The 18,623-nt window shown below is 50.8% G+C and overlaps 1 protein-coding gene across 6 annotated transcripts in view; it reads left to right on the top strand.

The window, feature by feature from the left end:
• Nucleotides 1-17,566, top strand: part of GASK1A (golgi associated kinase 1A) — an 84,075-nt gene extending 66,509 nt beyond the window's left edge. For 5 of the 6 annotated variants that reach the window (XM_024756158.1, XM_024756143.1, XM_024756150.1 and 2 more), the window contains 4 exons: nucleotides 14,164-14,286; nucleotides 14,425-14,477; nucleotides 16,280-16,429; nucleotides 17,045-17,566. In XM_024756158.1, the coding sequence (XP_024611926.1) occupies nucleotides 14,164-14,286; nucleotides 14,425-14,477; nucleotides 16,280-16,429; nucleotides 17,045-17,255 (537 nt within the window). In that variant the 3' untranslated portion in view covers nucleotides 17,256-17,566. The remainder of the gene's footprint in view (nucleotides 1-14,163; nucleotides 14,287-14,424; nucleotides 14,478-16,279; nucleotides 16,430-17,044) is intronic. The other variant, XM_024756173.1, reaches the window with a different exon arrangement.
• The last annotated feature ends 1,057 nt before the right edge of the window (nucleotides 17,567-18,623 follow it).

Genomic DNA, 18,623 nt, shown 5'->3' with positions numbered 1-18,623 from the left:
AACAGCCAGTGTGGCTGTTCCGGGACCTGTGAGCTGGATGTCAGCCGTGGAGACACGAGTGGGGAAATGTGGCCAGAAAGAAAGACAAAAAACGGTTAGAGCGCAAAGCAGGCGGTTACGTGTGCTAAATGCACACCAAGCCAGCCCCCATTTCTGTAGGGACCCCTGTTGAGGAAAGAGATCAATACTAGCCCTAAATTTACCTACTGGGGTGAGTGGACGCACCACAGAACGAGTTCAGTGCCGTAACCGGGTAGCCAGGGACTGATGTGCCCTCTTTGGTCCATATAAGTTTGGTTCAAAATGTGTTTTAGAAAATTCTCAGACCACATTTAATACTTTGGAGATTTCTCATGAAAATCCCACTTCCTTTGAAACATTGGATGGTTTAGTAACATGGGGCCTTCATTCCCACGTGGCAGGAATCGTCCTGAGCTGAGTAGCTGCTGCCCCCTTTAAAGGCTGCCATACTCTCCTTTTGGCCGAAGACCATACCTCTTAATTGTCTAACACCCACCCCCAAACCCTTGGATGTTACCTGTCTGCCTGTGGATGTTTGTCTCCAGTCACTGGACTAGCTGGGCTCCCACGATACTCGCAGCTCCTCTAGCCCTTGTCTCGTGGCTGCCCTTGTGGAGGGAGGAGTGTGGGCCCTGGTGGTTGGCATGGGCTTTGGCATCAGACAGACCTGGGTTTGAACCCCCTGCCCACAGGCCCGTTGCCACTGTGTGACGCTGAGCAGATTAGTTTGCGTCTCTGAGCTTCACTTCTCTCACCTCTAAGTGGGACTGGGTGTCCCAACCTTACGCCCTTGGGCACATGGTAGCTCTGAATCGTCAGCGCCTGCATCTTCGGGCTCTGGGCCCTGAGCCTGTTCTGCCCAGGGTGTGACAGGCTGAGGGCTGGGAATTAATGCCCTCCAGACAGTGTGGCCTGCCATCTAGCCTGGGATGCAGGGGTTTCCCAGACCACAGACTTACAGTCCTGGTTAAACTGGGAGAGCTGGTCATGCTCCCTCCAGGAGCTGCCCTCCTGTGACTGATGGGAGCTGGTGTGTAAAAGCCCCGGCTCCCTGACTGGGGTAGCTCTGTGGTGCGTATTCCATGTGTCTCTCAGTTCCCTACCAGGACCGAGCCCTAGTTACCCACAGTGGTCATTGCTGGCCCTCCCTGTCTCCCTTCCCTACTCCTTGCTTGTGTTTTTGAATTAGCTCACAGATAAACTGGTTTTGCTTTGAATTCTTGTCTCAAGGTCTGTTTCTGGGGGGAGCCCAGCTTCCATCAGATAACACTGACCTTGTGTGGTTTGTGCATGCAAGATCATTCCCGTAATGTACTTCATACAGCGCCTGGCGGGTGGCCCAAGCTCAATAATAAACAGGCACTGTCTCCAATACTTTATAGGAATTAACTCATCCAATCCTCATGGCAACCTTACTAGAGAGATACTACATTTCTCCCTGTTTTAAAGTTGAACAGTTGAGGCCGAGAGAGGTTAAGTTACTTGCCCAAGGCCATGGCTAGTGGAGCTGAGACACAGCCTGGATGGTCTGACTCCAGAGCTTACCCACTTACTCACAGAGTCCTCTTCATCTAGCCATGAATGAGGGCAGGAAGAGGGGATGCTTACAGGGATGGCCTGGGGCTTTGAGCTCGGAGGCCCCTCCTTGCAAAGCCCCAGTCCAGCTGATGTGCACGCAGCAGCTTTCTGCCCACACAGAGCCCCTCTGTCCGTCTTTGGAGGCTGTGGTGTGGAGCCTTTCCCCAGCTGCCAAGCCCTGCCATGGGGGTGGAAGGTTCAACAGCCAAAGCACACGCAGGTTGGGTGTGTGTGGTCAGACGCAACTCGGCTGGCCTCGTGCCACCTCTTCCTGGGTTTGCTGAACACCAGGCAAGTCAAACACCCCGTCTGGAGGATGCCGCCTTCCTAGAAATCACAGGCAAGTTGGGGTGAAGCGGGGCTGTGGGCTTCCCAGCCCAGGAACCTGAGGTCCCTACTGACCAGAAGCCAGGTACAAACTCCACATGCAGCCCACTCTGCATATGCTTGCTCGTCTGTTTTGTCTCATCCAATATAAACCCTTGTTATTCTGCGTTTATGTATCACAACATAACATTTGCCCAGACACAAAATACACAAACACATTTCTCGTATCCCACAAACCATACCCTGTGCTTTGCAAATCCCCCATAACACTCTGTATTAGTGATTGCTGAAATAATGCCATGTAACAAACCTCTCCAAAACTCAATGGCTTGAGACACCAGCTCTTGATTTCTTGCTCCAGGGTCTATGGGTCAGCTGGGCTCAGCTGAGCTTGGCCCAAAGCTGTGGGTTCAGGTCTGCTCGTCATTTCTCATTCTGGAGCCCAGGCTGAAGAGGAAGCACCACCTGGGGCAGTCCTTCTAATGGGGAGTGGAAGAAGCCCAAGGGCTCAGCCAAACTGCAGAAGCACATTTAAGGCCTCTGCTGATGTCACTTCTGCTAATATTCCCTTGGCTAGAGTTAAGTCAACGGCCAAGCCCAATGTCAGGGAAGGGAAGTACACTCTGTTCAGAGTAGAAGGGGGAGCAAATACTTGTTAGACAATAGTCAGATCAGTCACACACGCCCCCAAAACACACACTGTACATGAACTTACACCGTAGCCACATACATGCTATAGCCACATATGGGCACACCATTCACATCAACCCACATACTCTCCATATGGTGCCCGGACACTGCTGTGGGCAACTGGGGCTCAATCCCGCAGAGACCTTTGGGAGAGTATGTAGAAAACGCCTCAAGTCGTCCCACCCGAGGGCCAAAGAAGCTGGGCCACTAACTCCCAGCCATCACTGGTTGAGACTGCTCCTGAGGGCATTGACTTCCTGGAACCTCTAGACTGCAGGTCCATGCTCCTGCAGCCAGAAAGGGGCAAAGGCAGAGAGCTGCAGGCACTTGCGGTAGAAAGCCATCAGTATGCACAAGAGTAGTGAGTGCCGAGGAGCGGGGGTGGGTCCCAATAGCATCTGCTGCTCCCAGTGAATGATAGGTCAAAGCCAAGTTTCAGCAGGCCGGCGTGACCAGGATGGTGTTCTTGATTAATAAACTGGTTTCTCTAAGAAAGCTAAAGGACTGATAGTGAGTGGGTGCCTTCCCACCCCACCCTGGGCTGTGTCATCGGGAGAAGTAAGACCAAGAGAGGGGGTCAGTGAGAAGCTGGTCGTACTCGCTGGACACAGTGGGTGGGAGAGTGTGTATGTGTGTTGCTGGGGGGAAGGGGCTCAAAGAGCTCTACTCGCCTTCCTGCCAGGGCTACTTGCTGCCAGAGTTGCATTCACTCTGGTGAGAGACACAAAGTCCTCCTCCTCTTGGGACAGTGAAGGTGGCACAGCCAACCGTGTTTGGGAGGAGCTATGACCATCACATCCGCCGTAGGCCAAATCCAACCCAAGGGCCGTAGTGCCTGGACCCAAGAGGGCCTCCTACCCAGAGGCCAGAGGGAGAGAAGGAAGTGCTGGGGGGTTGGGCACATTTGCATTTTTCCCTTTTAGACAGGCTTCTTTTCTCATGCCCTGCTTCCTCTTAGGGGGCATGTGCTTGGCTCGACTGGGTGAGAAGCTGTGGAGAACTCCGACAGCCTGTGAGGGAGTAATGTTCGCTCACGAAGTCATTCTGCAGCTTCTGCTTATGAAGGGCCTTCATGTTCTGGAAAGTCCAGACCCCAGAAAACCTCGGCTCCCACCAACCTGGTCCAGGCCGCCATCTTTTCTTACCTGGACTTGTCTCCCCACCTCCGCTTATGTCCCCCTCCAATCCAGTCTCCTTACAGAAGCTGGAGTGATGTCTTGGTTTCATTTCCCCCAGGCAGACCCTGAGACCAGGATTCCACTGTGGTGGTTCATCTGCAAGGGGACCCCAGGAAACACCTGTAGGGAAGAGGAAAGTGAGATGGAAGGAAGGCAGCCAACAAAGGGCGTCAACAAGCAGGTCACCACTGTGGGCGACTGGGGCTTAGTTCCACAGGAAAATTCTGAGAAATGGTATAAAATACACGTTCAGAGTTAGCCCACAAAGAGGTGAGGGATGCGAGGTATTTATAGCGAAATCTCCCCTTGGTCTTTGGTTGCGGGCTGTTCCTGGAGGTGTTAATTCCCTGGCATTTGGAGAAAGCCCCTGGCCAAAGCTTACAGCAGCTGGAAGTTGGAGGGAGACCTCTGAAGTTCATAGACAACTGGTCAGGTAGAGAACATACCTCTTTTATGATTGTAAATCAGATTGTGTTACTTCCTCGTTACCATAAGGCAAAGCATCTCAATGCCCTCGGTATCAGGTTCTGCAAGGACCCACGTGATCCATCCCTGTCTGCTGTCTCTAGCCCCACCTCTTGGCACGTGGCCTCGGTCAGTTTCTTCAGGTGCAAGGGCCTCCGACTCCTCCTCCCCAGGGCCTCAGCTCTCCTGACTCTACTTCCCCGTTGTTATCCTCTTTCTCCTTTGTGCTATCCTATCTATTTTGTTTCTGACTCCCAGCACAGTATGTAAGTTTTATTTTATTTATTTGTTCATTTCTGTCTCTGTGTTTTGTTCACTACCACATCCCGAGCACCTAGCACAGGGCCAAGCTCTTGGTTTGGTCCTAGATAAGCACTTGTTGAATGAGTGAACGAGTGGATGAATGGATGAACAGATCAGTGAATGAATCCAGGGTCTCTGTATGATTTCCTATCTAGGTGCTGCTGTGTTCTGTTTCCTCCAATATCACTCCTTCCTCTAGACTGAGAAGAATCCCAAGGCCTTCTCCATTTCTTTTCGGGTCTGGTAGAGAATCTTAGAGGCAGAAAACAATGTGACAGTCATTTGTCCAGCCCTTGCCTCTGGCACGTAATTAACTTATGCATCCAGAACAGATGACAGCATAAAATGCTGTCTGATGTCCTCCACATCAGGTCCTGTGCCAGCACTTAGCATGTGTTGATGCATAACAGCCCTAGGGGGGCACAGTATTTTTAGCTCCTTTCCACAGGTGAGGAAACAGGCTTAGAAGGGCTAAGGAACTTGCCCACAGTCACGAGGCCTTAAGTGTTGGAGCTGGGATAGAATCCAGTGCGGCTTGGCCATAGAGGGCATACCCTTGCCCTCTTTGCTGACTTAACTGACTCTGGAAAAGTCATTTCTTCTAGGTCTCTTCTGGGTTAAGGTTGGCCCATTTCCTTCCCGGGGAGTCGGGTTCAGTCATTTGTGATCCTGTGTGTGTTCCTTATTTTGAGTTCAAGTCTATGGTTCATGGCATCTCCTCTGGCTTGGGCTCCCTGGAACATCAGGTGTTGTGGCAGTTAGAGAGGAGCCCAGATCCGTGACCACTGCCGACCTCTCAGGCTTCCAGCCAGTGACATGAAATATAATAGTAGCTACCGTTTATGGAGTGCCCACACATGAGCTCCTGCAAGTCCTACAACAGACCCAAGAGATGGGTGCTGCACTCCTCCCTCCTGCACAGGTGGTGCAGCCAACGGTGGAGGGGTGAAACAGCCTGCCCGGACAAGGGTGTTTAAAGGGTGACATCAAGCATCTTTACATATATTTAAAAGCAGGACCTCGGTTAGGGTGAAGTGTGATGGGCAGAATTCTAAGATGGTCTCCAAGATAACCACCCCCCTTAGTGTTAACTCCTGTCCTTGAGTAGGAATGAGACCTGTGAATAGATGGAATATCATTTCAGTGATTAGGTTATCAATCAGTTAACTTTGGGTGTTTCTTTTTTAATTGAAGTATAATTGACCTACAACACTATGTTAGTTCCAGGTGTACAACATAGTGATTTGATATTTCTGTACATTACAAAATGATCACCACGATAAGTCTAGTTTCCATCTGTCACCATACAAAGTTATTGCGATATTGTTCAGGTTACTAATCAGTTAACTTTCAGTTAATCAAAAGGGAGATTCTCCTGGGTGGGCCTGAGCCAATCAGGAGAGTCTTTCAAAGATGAAGCATCAGAGAGATTTTCCTGAGGGCCTCGAGGAAGAAAGTAAACAGCCATGCTCTGAACTGCCTATGGGGAGGGGCGGCCTCTGGAAGGACCCTGAGATCTCGGGGAACATAGTCTTAAAACCACGAGGAATGGTTTCTGCCAACAACCTGACTGAGCCCAGGAGAGGAGGCTGAGTTACAAAAGAGATGGAGCCCCGCCTTGAGTTCAGCCTGAGACCCTGGGCAGAGAAACCGGCAGAAACGGGACGGAATTCGGACCCATGGAAACCGAGTTAATGAGTCCTTTTTAAGTGACTAAGCTCATGGTTATTTGTTTTGCAGCAATAGAAAATGAGTTCATGAGGCAAGGGAGGGGCCCCAGGTGCAAACATTTTAGGAGTGCCTGTCTGCTGTGCATGTCCCTGACAGCGAGAAGCGCCTTCTTCTGCCTCACCCTCGTCCTGCCTCTTTTTAGATTTTTTTTAATCGTTCATATCCTTTGCCCCATTTTCTGTTGGATTGTTGGCCTTTTTCTTAATGACTTTAAGAGCTTTATATAGATTAAGGAAATTATTCTTTTGTTTTCATTGCATTGTAATATTTCTCTCAGGTTCCATTGTCAATTAAACTTTGTTTCTAGTCTTTCTGCTGTGCAGAAATTTAAAAAATTTTTTAATGTTGTTAACATTATCAGGTTTTTCTTTTATGATTTCTAGGTTAGTGTACTATGTTTTAAAGGGCCATCCTCATTTCAGGGTTATTTAAAAAATTCTCCCATGTGTTTACATATATTTTTGATCCATCTGGAAGTTATTTTGGAATAAGAGATCAGGTGCAAAACAATGATTTTTTTTCAGATGGCAACCCAAATGTCCCAGCACCATTTGTTGAAAAATCATTCTTTCCCCCAATTTGAAATGCTGTCTTTATCATATAGCCAATTTCCATATGTACTAAAAAGTCTATTTCTGGACTCTTCTGTTCCAGTAAAGGGTCTATTTATGTGTCAGAATCACACTGTTTTAATTATCATGCTTTATATTTTAAGTTAATAACTGGGAGTGCTCGGTCTTTCTCATTGCTCTTTTTTAAGATTTTTCTGATAGTCTTACATACTATTCTTCTGTGAAATTTAGAGTCAGCTTGTTACTTCCTTTGCCTTCCCAAGTCCTTTTGGGACTTTACTGGAATCAAATTAAATTTGCATGGACTAACATAGAGGGCATTTACATCCTAAAATACAGGGTCATTCTAGCCAAGGACAGGCTATGTCTTTCCATTTATTCCTGTTCCTCAGAAGCATCTTGATGTTTTCTTGAGATAGATCTTCACTTCCATGTTGGGATGATACTGTTATTTCATCTTCTTGTGACCACTGAAAATGGCCTCTTTCCTTCCATTATATTGTTACTGACCTGGGTTCTTGGACTCTTTAATCAATAGAAAAATTTTTAAACATCTTTATTGGAGTATAATTGCTTTACAATGGTGTGTTAGTTTCTGCTTTATAATAAAGTGAACCAGCTATACATATACAACGAAAAGATAGCCTTCAGAATGGGAGAAAATATTTGCAAACGAAACAACTGACAAAGGATTAATCTCCAAAATCTACAAGCAGCTCATGCAGCTCAATATCAAAAAAACAAACAACCCCATCCAAAAATGGGCAGGAGACCTAAATTAATAGAAATTGATAAGAAGTCAGATGAGAAATTCAGGCAAGGCTTTATTGGAGCTCGTGCTGCAGCACACGGGAGCGAAAACAAGAAACAGGTTCCCTTGCTCACTTCCCACGGCGAGGGCGAGCTGGTCCCTTAAATGGGGTGAGGCTGTGGGCGGACGGGTGGGTTGGACAGGAGGCATAGCTTAGGTGGTCTGCACACCCCCTTGGTGGTGCCGTGTGCAGGGATCACGCGCGCGGGGCCCTCCTTTTGCTCCCGGCACCTCAGAAGTGACAGTCGGTTTGTGACCTTTTTGTATCTTATTGTTCATAATTTGCCCCACTGAGCCTGTGTGCAGTTATTTTAAGTCCCTTATAGTTTCTTTGTATTGCAGGCACTCTGGTAAAGGGTCCCAGGTCCCAGCCTATCTCAATATGTTCTGGCACGTAGCTCTTGGTCTGTGTGAAGGACATTATCATTGTGTTATAGTTTGGTTACTGGCCTCTTGCTTACTTTGTACTGATTCTAACAGTTGCTTGGTTTATCCCCTGGGTTTTCCAAGTATACCATCATTTCTTCTGTAATGAATGCACTTTGTCTCCTCATTGCCTCTTCTTTCTTTCTTCTTACCTCACTACAGTTGTGGTGCCTCTAGATTAATGGTAAATAGTAATGGGATGATGGACTTGACTTGTTTCTTTTTGGGACAATTTCTAGTGTTTTGCCATTAAACATCATGCTGGCTTTTGACTGAAGAACTGTTTGCTATTCTTGCTTTATTAAGAGTTTTTCTTGTCAGGAATGGATGTAAAAATTATATCAAATGCCTTTTGAGTATCCATGGAGGAGCTCACAATACTCCCCCCCTCTAGTGTATTGATGTGGGGACGTTTTGTGAAAGGTGTTCCCATGGTGACTCATCCCAGTTTTCTTGATTGGAACCTATTTTGCTGTGGTGGATTCGTCTTTTCACGGCTGCTGGGTTTTGTGTTGATGTTTCAAATGTAGGGTGATCTACAGATGTCTTTTTAGATAAGGTCTAGTTCTTCTCAGACCATCTCCTCAAAGCCCACCAGCCAGTCTCTTCACCCACATCCAGAGCTGGTGCTGAGACCTCTGGCCTCAGGCTTGGGGCAGATGAGGCATCCAGATGTTCCTCCCCTGGGCCTCCGGGAAGGTTGCCCTCTGTCAGGACACCAAGGGAGCACTGCAGAGGGAGTCATCAGAGGAGAGTAAGAGTCAGTGCAGAGTAACCGACTCCTCTCCCACCCCGACCTCCCCAAAGCCTCACAAATTCTTTAACAGACCAGTCCTGCTGCTCTCCTTGGACAGAGATGCTGCCACTCTGGGGCAATCTGGCAGTGAGCTGGCCCGGCCAAGAGCCACCCTTCCCATCCAGAAGAACCTGGGCCTGTGACTGTCCCCAGGTGAGGGGAAGGTCCTGCATAGGGGGCAGGGCCACCAGGGACAGCAGGCAGTTCTTTTGGAATGCACCAGACTCAGATCAGGCACTGGCTGAGGAACGCGTCTTGGCCCAGGAGCCTGGTGGATAGGTTAGAGGACTCGGGCCACCCCTCGTGCCCTGTGCTGGGCTACTCCCAGACCTCCCCTCCCCACAGCTGGGCCTGGTGTCCCTCTTGGCAGACTGCAGTGCCTTGTCCCACCAGATGTCCTGTTTGGGGACCCCAGAGCCAGGCCTCCCCCTGAAGCCTTCTGGTGTTGGTATCCTGGGCAGGGATGTAGGGCTCACCTGACAGGCAGGCTTTCGGTGATCAGTCCTCATGTGAAGCACCCCCCGACCCCAGCCCCAGATCCTTCCTGTTGTCAGCCAGCCATGCGCTTCATTCATTCATCCTTTCACTCAAAAAACCTCAGCTGAGTCTCGTTGTGCAAAACAAGTGCTGGGGATCAGGTTGAACCATATCTTCTTTTTTGCATTGGGGAGCTTGTACTCTCTGGTGCCAAAAAACGTGTGCCTGCCACCCAGTCTGACTCAGTGGTCAGAGCCATACTTGCCTGGGTCTGAGTCTAGGCGCCACCGCTTTCTTTCTTTTTTTTTGGCCACGCAGGCATGTGGGGTCTTAGCGTGGCGTGTGGGATCTTAGTTCCCTGACCAGGGATCAATCCCGCGCCCTCTGCATTGGAAGCGTGGAGTCTTAACCACTGGACTGCCAGGGAAGTCCCTAGGTGCCACCACTTTCGCTCTGTGGGACCCTAGGCACGTTACTAGCCTCTGTGACTACGGGCCCAGCCGCTCCGCGGCATGTGGGATCTTCCCAGACCGGGGCACAAACCTGTGTCCCCTGCATCGGCAGGTGGACTCTCAACCATTGCGCCACCAGGGAAGCCCAGTTCCCTCATCTTTGCAATGGGGATAATAACTGTATCTGGCTCCTGGCTGCTGGGAGCGGTTAAATGAGTGGTGATGGGTAAAGCACTCAGAGCGGTACCCAGCACAGAGTAAGGGCTTCACAACTGTTTAACTAGAATTAAACAAAAACTTCACGATCATCCAACTCTGCTAGGTTCATCAGAAAACCAAAACTGCAAAGGATTATCATTTTTTCTTGGTAACTCCTCATTTTTTCAAAAAGGGGGAAAAAATCAAATCCTGAAGCAATTTGGGAATGAAGCTTAAGCTTGGTCCTGCTTGACTACTGCAGTTTAAACTGAATTTCTCTTCAGTGGTAAAAAGTTCCCAGACAGCGTGGCAAATTAATCACACTGGCAACTGCACCTGGCCAGCCCCTTCCTGTTCAGCATTCAAATGGGTGTAGATCTGGGGACACCAGCGCCGCCTGTATCACATGGGCTGTTATTCCTTGTAGCTTCCAGCATTTCAACTTGCAATGCTGCAGCGAGTTGAAGTCTGCACAGGGTCAGGGAGCGTTTGGCAGGAGAAAGGGGGTTTGGCTGGCTGTGCATCAGGCATCACGTGAAATCCAGAGCAGTTACTGTATTTCAGTCTTGCTAGAACTGTCCTGGCGTGTATTCTCCCAGCCAAAGAGGACTTGGTAGGTGGTGTCCATCTCACAGATTTGTCTGCACTCCAGAAACCAGGCCTGCACATAGAAGAGAGTGGCTAGATTGTCATGGCTTGCTTTATTTCAGACTCTGGTTCTCAGGCCTATAGGTGGGGTGGGGCCGGGGCTTCTGGAGGGAGGAACCCTGAGATTCCTCCAGGCCTTTGGGCCTGTCCCTTCCAGGGCCCTCCAGGACAACCACCCTTGCTTTGTTTACATCATCACCTTGTGTGGTCCTTAGTGAGGTCCTGAGGGAGTATCACTGCTCCACTTTGTGGATGAGAAAACTGAGGTGTAGTGGGGTTAACTCACTTCCTTAGGTCATGGAGTTAGGACACAGTGGAGCCACGATTCACCCCCAGATCTACTGGGCTCCAAACCAGGGTCACAGGCATGGCCCAGATTGTAGGCCAAATTCCCCTCTCTGTGTTTCTGTATGGCCCATGAGCTAAGAATGGTTTTAGCATTTTTAAGTGGTTGAAAAGCTCAAAGGAAGAATATTTTGTGACATATGGAAATTATATGAAATTAAAATGTCAGTGTATGTAAGTAAAGGTTTTGTGGAACATAGCTTTGACCATTTGTTTGCATATTAGGTAGAATACGTACAACATGCACTACAGAGGCAGAGGTGGGTAGTCGTGACAGAGACCGTATGGCCTCCAAAGCCTGAAGTGTTTACTGTCTGGCCCTTTATAGAAAAGGCTTGCCGACCTCTGTTCTAAACCTCTATGTGGGCAGCCTCAAAGGCTCCTGCTGAGGAAGGCATGTGTGTGAATGCATGGAGGAGGACCACCCTCACCCGCTAAGTTCTAGGACCATATGGAGAAATATGGGGGCGTGATACTAGCCTCAGGTGGATTCAAAAATAGTCAGGGCAAATAGAGGTCTCTGGGGCATATGCCGCAGGGCTCCGTCCTCAGCCCTGTCCCGGTCAACACTTGCGTTACGAGCCTGAGCGAGGATACTGGGGCTCCGGTGCACCCAGCTGATTGCTCTCGTTCCTTCTGCACAGAGCCCTGGTGTGATTCACCTTCCCCCCATGCCTGGGCTCAGAGGTCTGTGCATCCCTGGCTGCCACTGGACCAGGGATGATCCTGTGTCCAAATATGGTCCAGTCAGGCTGAAAGGAAGGACTTCTATTCCGTGATTGTTGGGGGATAGCTTCCTTTTCTCTCCTCGCCTCCCTGCCCCTCCCTCCCTCCCTTCCTGTGTCTCTATCTCCCTCTCTCTAGACATAACAAGGAAAAACATACCCACAACAGCCACCTGCAGGCTTCCTGAGACAACAAAGGGATGTCCTTAACATTGTGCGGGTACAGTGAGAAGCAGAAAGAAACCCGAGTCCTTACCGTGACAGTAGGAGCTGCTAAATCCCCCAGCTGCCCCACCACGAGACTTCCTGCAGTAGATGATCTTAATTTCCCCTACAGTTAAAGCCATTTTGAGCCAGGCTTTTCTGTTACTTGTAATTGTTGTTCTCCAAAGTCTGGGAGACCAAAGCAGTGACTGTCTGCGCCGGGGGCTCATTCGTGGGCTCGCTGCCTGGACAGGGCTCTGGCTGTTTGCCCCCGGCCAAGCTGGGCCTGTCCTCCAGGTTTGGGACAGTAGCTGGGACTGTTTAACACTGTCTCATTTCTGGACTCCGGTTTTGTGAGGTTGATTGGTGAATAGAACTATAGTTATTTTCTGGCTTGTGTAGAATGAAATCAATTTTGTATTTCTTCAGAACATGTGAGAGTTTCCTACAAAGGAAGATGGAAATGGAGGGAGACCTTTTCCGGCCAGCGCTGAGCTGGGCCCGAGTGGACTGCGAGGGGGCTGGCCCGGCTTTGATGAGCGCCGCATCCTGGGGCTTATAGGTTGTGTCGTCCCCCCAACCCCGCCCCCGTCCCCTCTGCCATTTGTGGAGGGGGTTGGCTGCATGTGGCAGAGGGAGGCACGATGGTGGTGCTGGCTAAAGCTGGATCAGATCTGCGGCTTGGGTTGGCAGAACAGCCTCCTTCACAGTTTTGAAAGCTCTTCTCCAACCTTAACTAGTGTAATGATGGGGACCTCACTTGACCTCTAACTGGCTCACCCTTCCCGACCTTCGGGGAAGCGGGGCAGGATAACAGAGAGCACTGGGCTCAAGCCAGGCAGACCTCGGTTCAAATCCCGGCTGTACTGCTTTCACATGTAGGACCTTGGGCAAGTCTGGGGTCAGTGTCCCCCTATGTAAATGGGGACAGTAGTGTTTCTATTGCAAGGCTGCAGTGAGGAGTGGGTGAGATAGAGATGCAGCAGTGGTGCCGGTCATCTGAGTGATGTCTTCTGACCCCACCAATTCTCCACCTCCAGCTGGGTGTACAATTTGATTCTGACACTATCCACCTGGACTCAATGTCGGATCCCACAAGGGAAGGGCTCATTCCCACAAGACTGCTGATTCGGGTACCAGTCACAAATCCTGGGCCACCCGGACTTCTGACCAACTGGCTATAAGTTGGGGGTTCTCATGACCCCCTCCGCATGTTTAATAATTTGCTAGAATGGCTCATAGAACTCAGGAAAACGCTTTACTTTTGTGTACTGGTTTATGACAAAGGATGTACGTGAACAGTCAGTTGAAGAGGTACATGGGGTGAGAGGTCTGGAAGGGTCCCAAGTATACAACCCTGTATGTCCTCATGGAGTCGGGGTGCATCACCCTCCTGGCATGTGGGTGTGTTCTCCAACCTGGAAGCTCCCCAAGTCTCACTGTTGAAGACTTTTTATAACCCAGTTTCCAGCTCTCCTACTCTTCCCAGTAGTTGGAGGGTAGGGTTGAAAGTTCTGCTCTCTACTTGTCTATCTGGCAATCAGCCTGAAGTGATCTAAGGGCCCCGCTGAGTCACCTTATTAAACTCTGATATGGTCAGAGGGTTTATTATGAATAACAAAAGACACTCATATCACTGAGCAAATTGCAGGGGTTTTAGGAGCTCTGTGCCAGGAACCAGGGAAGAGACCATATTTCTTATTAAAGCACATCGTGGTCATCCCTGAGGGAGCGTCATTGCTCCCATTTTAGGCATCCAGTGTAAGAGGAGCCAGGAACAGGACTGCTCTCCTTCCTGACTTTGATTCAGGCCTCCTGCAGGGTGAAAGCACTGTCCTAAGGCAGGAGCTGCCTGGATGGTCATTAAAAGATTTTTATCTCTGTAAAGGGAGGAATCCCTGACGTAGCATTTGCTGATTAAAGAGAAAGTGGTCATGTGTGGGTCTCCCCAGGCAGACCAGACAGTCAGCCCCAGGCTGGAGCTCAGGGCCAGTGGCAGAGATTAAGCAGTGAATGTTGGGTGGAAATCCACGCAGTGTGGGCAAGCAGTCCTGGTGCAGGGCAGGCTGGCTGAGGAGCAAGCAGAAGCCCCATCACAGCCGGAGACCAGCAGCAGAGCTGACCAGCGCCAAGATCCCTGAGGATGGCCCCCAGCGTGTGGCCCCAGGGCTCCGGCGGCCCGAGTGCTGGGCCCTCAGAGGACGGTGTCCCCGCAGGTCCACGACCGCCTGGATCGCTATTGCTGCGGCTTCGAGCCCGAGCCCTCAGACCCCTGTGTGGAAGAGAGGCTCCGAGAGAAATGCCGGAACCCGGGGGAGCTGCGGCTGGTCCACATCTTGGTATGTCCCCAGGTCGCCCCAGACTCAGGTCTTCCTGTCTCCATCAGCAGATGCTGTTGGCAAGTGTCAGAGATCACGTGACCTTGGGGTGTCCCAATCCTGTTCTTTTCAGCAGCAGAACCCTTTAAATGTTTTCAGGAAGCCTTAATATATAGAACTGACACAGGTGGAACTCTGAGGATGTGGTTTAGGTAGGTATGGGGTGTGGGCTGGAGCTGTTGTCACTGACGCCTCTGAGCCCTGAAGACTCCGGGGACGCCCTAAGTCTCCAGGAAGCAGAGTGTGATAACTGTGTGTCTAGTAGGATGTCCTCAATGAGCCAGTAAATATGGAAATTGGGGCCTGGAGCGGGGAAGGGGGTTTCCCAAGCTGCATGTCTGGCTGGTGGCAGTGACAGGGCGCTCTCCTGGCCCCTGATGGCTCACAGGCTGGGGCTGTTGGAGGAGCGCTGTGCTGCGTCCTGTGAAAGCTACAGCCCAGGGTGGGAAGCCATGTGCCGAGGCCATCGGTGAGAGGCTGGTGGGGCAGAACAGCCGCTTCTCCTGCGCGAGGAGCAAAGCGCCACCCCAGGGAGGGGCTGCTCTGTCCTCTCCCAGTGAGGCTGGTGTCCTCACCGCCTCACCTTGGCCAGCTGCTTTGGACGGTAGCCGTCAGATGCTGCCCTGGGCCAAGCGTCAGGCAGCCCCACCAGCCCGCAGGCCAGGGCTGCCTCGTGGTGCTGCTGGGCGGTGGGAACTCTCCCTCCCCTGCCCCAGAGCCACCTCTCTCCTTCCCCAGTAAAAGGCAAATATTCCTGGGAGAGGGAGGGCTTTTATATCCATCCTTTACCCCTGGTGGGCAGCTGTCTCACAGATCCTTCCCGATATCAGTTTTTGGAGGGAGGGGTCATCGGGTTTCGAGAAATAGATGATCCCTGGTGTGTGCAGGGGGGTGAGAGGTAGAAGAAGCAGAGAGAGGGGAAGCTGAGGTCCTGAAGACAGAAGTTCATAATTTAAGCCCAGGTTGCTGAAGAGAATTATGGGAAACTACCAGGGAATCTTGGCAAATGTGTAGGAATGGAGTGTGTGCATGGGGGTGGGAGCCGGAAGAGATGGCCTCCTGTTCCCACCATACCAGAGTTTTAAGGTGCTAAAGAATTCCCTGCCGCTGATTTCAGTGGTTTTTTTGGTTGGTGTTTTGTTTTGTTTTGTTTTTTTGCGGTACACAGGCCTGTCACTGCTGTGGGCTCTCCCATTGCAGAGCACAGGCTCCGGACGCGCAGGCTCAGTGGCCATGGCTCACAGGCCCAGCCGCTCCGTGGCATGTGGGATCTTCCCGGACCGGGACACGAACCCATGTCCCCTGCATCAGCAGGCGGACTCCCAACCACTGCGCCACCAGGGAAGCCCTGATTTCAGTTTTGAAGAGTTTTCAGAGGCCCTAAAACTGTGGGGACAGAGGATGGGCAGTGCTATCTGAGGATGGAGGGTGTCTTGTGTCCTCGGTGATGCTCAGGGGAACACCTGGGACAGGGGCACAGGGCGCACGTGGGCGGGCATACGTGTGTGAGGGTGCACATGTACGATACATCCCGCAGCCTCAGCCCGTGGGTGGGCTACCTCTGCCCCTTCCCATTTCCACCCGTGCTCCTCAGCCCTTCGGCTGCCAGAACAGGAATCAGTCCCTCTGCCTTGCAATTTTGCAGAAGGTGCTGTGGCTTTTGGCTACGGGTCCAGGTTTGAACCAGCCAGCTACTGATTAGCTGTGTGACCTTATGCAAATTACTTCTTTGTGCCTCTGTTTCTGTAAAATGAGGCTAGTATCAGTGGCCACCTCCCAAGGTCGCTGGGAGGGTTCACTGAGAGGGTGCCTGGATGTCCTAAGCACGGCAGCGGCGTGGAGTGAGCACAGTGCGAGGGGAGCATCTGGGCGAGTAGCAGGCTGGGTGGTGGGACTGACAGCTCAGGGCCCCCCAAGCTGCTGAGCCCCGACAGAGTCCAGGGGCCCTGGCTAGGCTGCTCCCTGACTCTCCTCTGTCTCTGTCCATGTTCTTGCCTGAGGTCCGGAGCAGTGATCTCTCTCATCTGGTCTACATCGATAACGCCGGCAACCTTCAGCGCCCGGAGCACAAGCTGAATTTCCGGCTGCTGGAGGGCATCGACGGGTGAGGGTCAGAGCGGCTGGGTGGAGGTTCAGGGGCTGAGGCTTGATGGCCCTGCTGTAGACCTTGAACTGTGGCTCCAGAGAAGCCCACAGTCCCTCAGACAAAAGCTGCTGGATGAGCCTCAGAAGGGGGTGAGGAGTCCTGGGAAAGCTGAGGGGATACAGCCAGCAGGCCCTTCAAGTCCATGATGGGCTGCCCCCTCCCCAGTATCCAGAGGGCCTCCTGGCCCTGCACAACATGGGCTGCCCTGCTGGGGAGTGGGCAGGCTGGCCCTTCCCTGGCAGGGAGCTAGCCTGGGAGACACCTTCCCTGCTCACACCTGCAGCGGCTGGGCCTTCCTAGGGCTCCTCACTTCACCCGGGACAGCAGAGTGGATTCACCCACTCAGGGAGGTGGGACCCATCGAAAGCTCTATCCCCTGCCTGCTGTCACAGCAGAGCGGGTGGAAGAGTTCCTGGATAGCTAGTCAGCAGGTGGCCCTGGAGACTTTGCGGGCTGGCTTTGCGGGCCCCCAGCTGTGCAAGTTCTGGCCGACTGGCCTGGCCTTTCACGGAAACTCTCTGAGATGGCTTTTGCTCTTCCTTTCTGTTATGGGACTGCGGGACCTTCCTCCAGGTTTCCTGAGTCTGTCGTGAAGGTTCTCGCATCAGGGTGTCTACAGAATATGCTGCTCAAGTCACTGCAGACAGACCCAGTGTTCTGGGAAAGCCAAGGCGGGCAACAGGGCCTACGGCAGGTCCTCCAGACCCTGGAGCGGCGAGGACAGGTCCTGCTGAGCCACATCCAGATGCACAACCTGACACTCTTCAGGGACGAGGGCCCGTAAGCCCCCCACGGTCTGGGCAGGACTCTCACCTCACTGCAGGGGGAAGAAGCGGGGGCATCTCACGACATGACCTGAGTGGATAAGTGCCCATCCTCACGGCCACATTTTCTTGGGTTTACCCATCTTGAAGACAAAAGGGAAAAGCCCGAAATCAGGAGGGCACCATGGATTCCACAGGACGTGTCATCTGCTTAGGATGGTGGAGGAGGTGGTGGGTGTTGGGTTTTCAGTCTCATCACGTTCTTTTCTGCCTGCTCAGCCCTGGCTATTTACTCCCTTGCACCAATAAATACACAAGAATGTTCTATGAACTGCCCCAGGTACTGTAAAGTCGTGCGTTCCACATGCACATGCGGAGTTGGACAACCCTGTGTGTGTGTGTGTGCGTGTGTAGAGGTGCGTAGGTAGTTGTGCACGTGTGGTATGCGTGTATGCCCACATGCATACATGAGAGGAGCCTGATAAAGGATCTTCACAGAGTTGTACTTGTGGCCCAGAACTGCTCTGGCTGAAAGTGAACTCAGGTCCAAGAAATGAAACACTAAGCATTTTGTCTTTATAGGCTTTAGATGTTCAATCCTTATTCACTTACGTTTTTGGTTTAAGAATTATGAAAGTAATACATGCTCACTAAAAACAGATTCATAAATAATAGAAGCATGTAAGATAAAAAGTGAGAGTTCCAGAAACCCCCTAGAGATGTGATACGCATTTTAGTCACACTCACACTGCATGCAAATGAAAATATAATAAAGTAGGATATCTTTGTTTGTCAACTCACTATTTGTACTTTACTATATTTACTATGTTCTTTATCCGCCAACTGGGTTGACCCAATTCTTATTCATGACTGCATGGAACTCCCAGGCAGGGACGTGTCATATTTCATTTAGCTGTTCTCATTATGATGAACATTTAGATGGTTCAGACTTTTCACCAATTCTGGACAGTGCTGCCATGAGCATCTCTGCATGGTGTGCAAGTGTTTCTGCTAGCTAGGTTTCTATGGGTGGGTTTCTGCATCAAAGTATATGGGCATTCTTTATGTTCAGAGAGACTGCCGAATCCCCTCCAAAATGGTGGTGTCAATTTGCCCTCATACACAGAGGGTAGGGGACTTACTGTTTTCCCTACACCTCGTCAACACTTGCTATTCTCAAACTTTTTGTTTTTAATTCATCTGATAGGGAAACCTATTTTTAATTTTCATTTTTTATTGAAGTATAGTTGATTTACAATATCGTGTTAATTTCAGGAATACAGCAAAGTGATTCAGTTATATATCTATAGTTTCAGATTATTTTCCATTATAGGTTATACAGGATATTGAATATTGTTCCCTGTGTTATACAGTAAATCCTTGTTGCT

This window comes from Neophocaena asiaeorientalis, unplaced genomic scaffold (assembly GCF_003031525.2).
Source record: "Neophocaena asiaeorientalis asiaeorientalis breed wild unplaced genomic scaffold, Neophocaena_asiaeorientalis_V1.1 scaffold265, whole genome shotgun sequence".
NCBI classification, from domain to species: Eukaryota; Metazoa; Chordata; class Mammalia; order Artiodactyla; family Phocoenidae; genus Neophocaena; species Neophocaena asiaeorientalis.
Note: the sequence above shows the minus strand (reverse complement) of the source record. Positions and strands in the feature narration are given on the sequence as shown.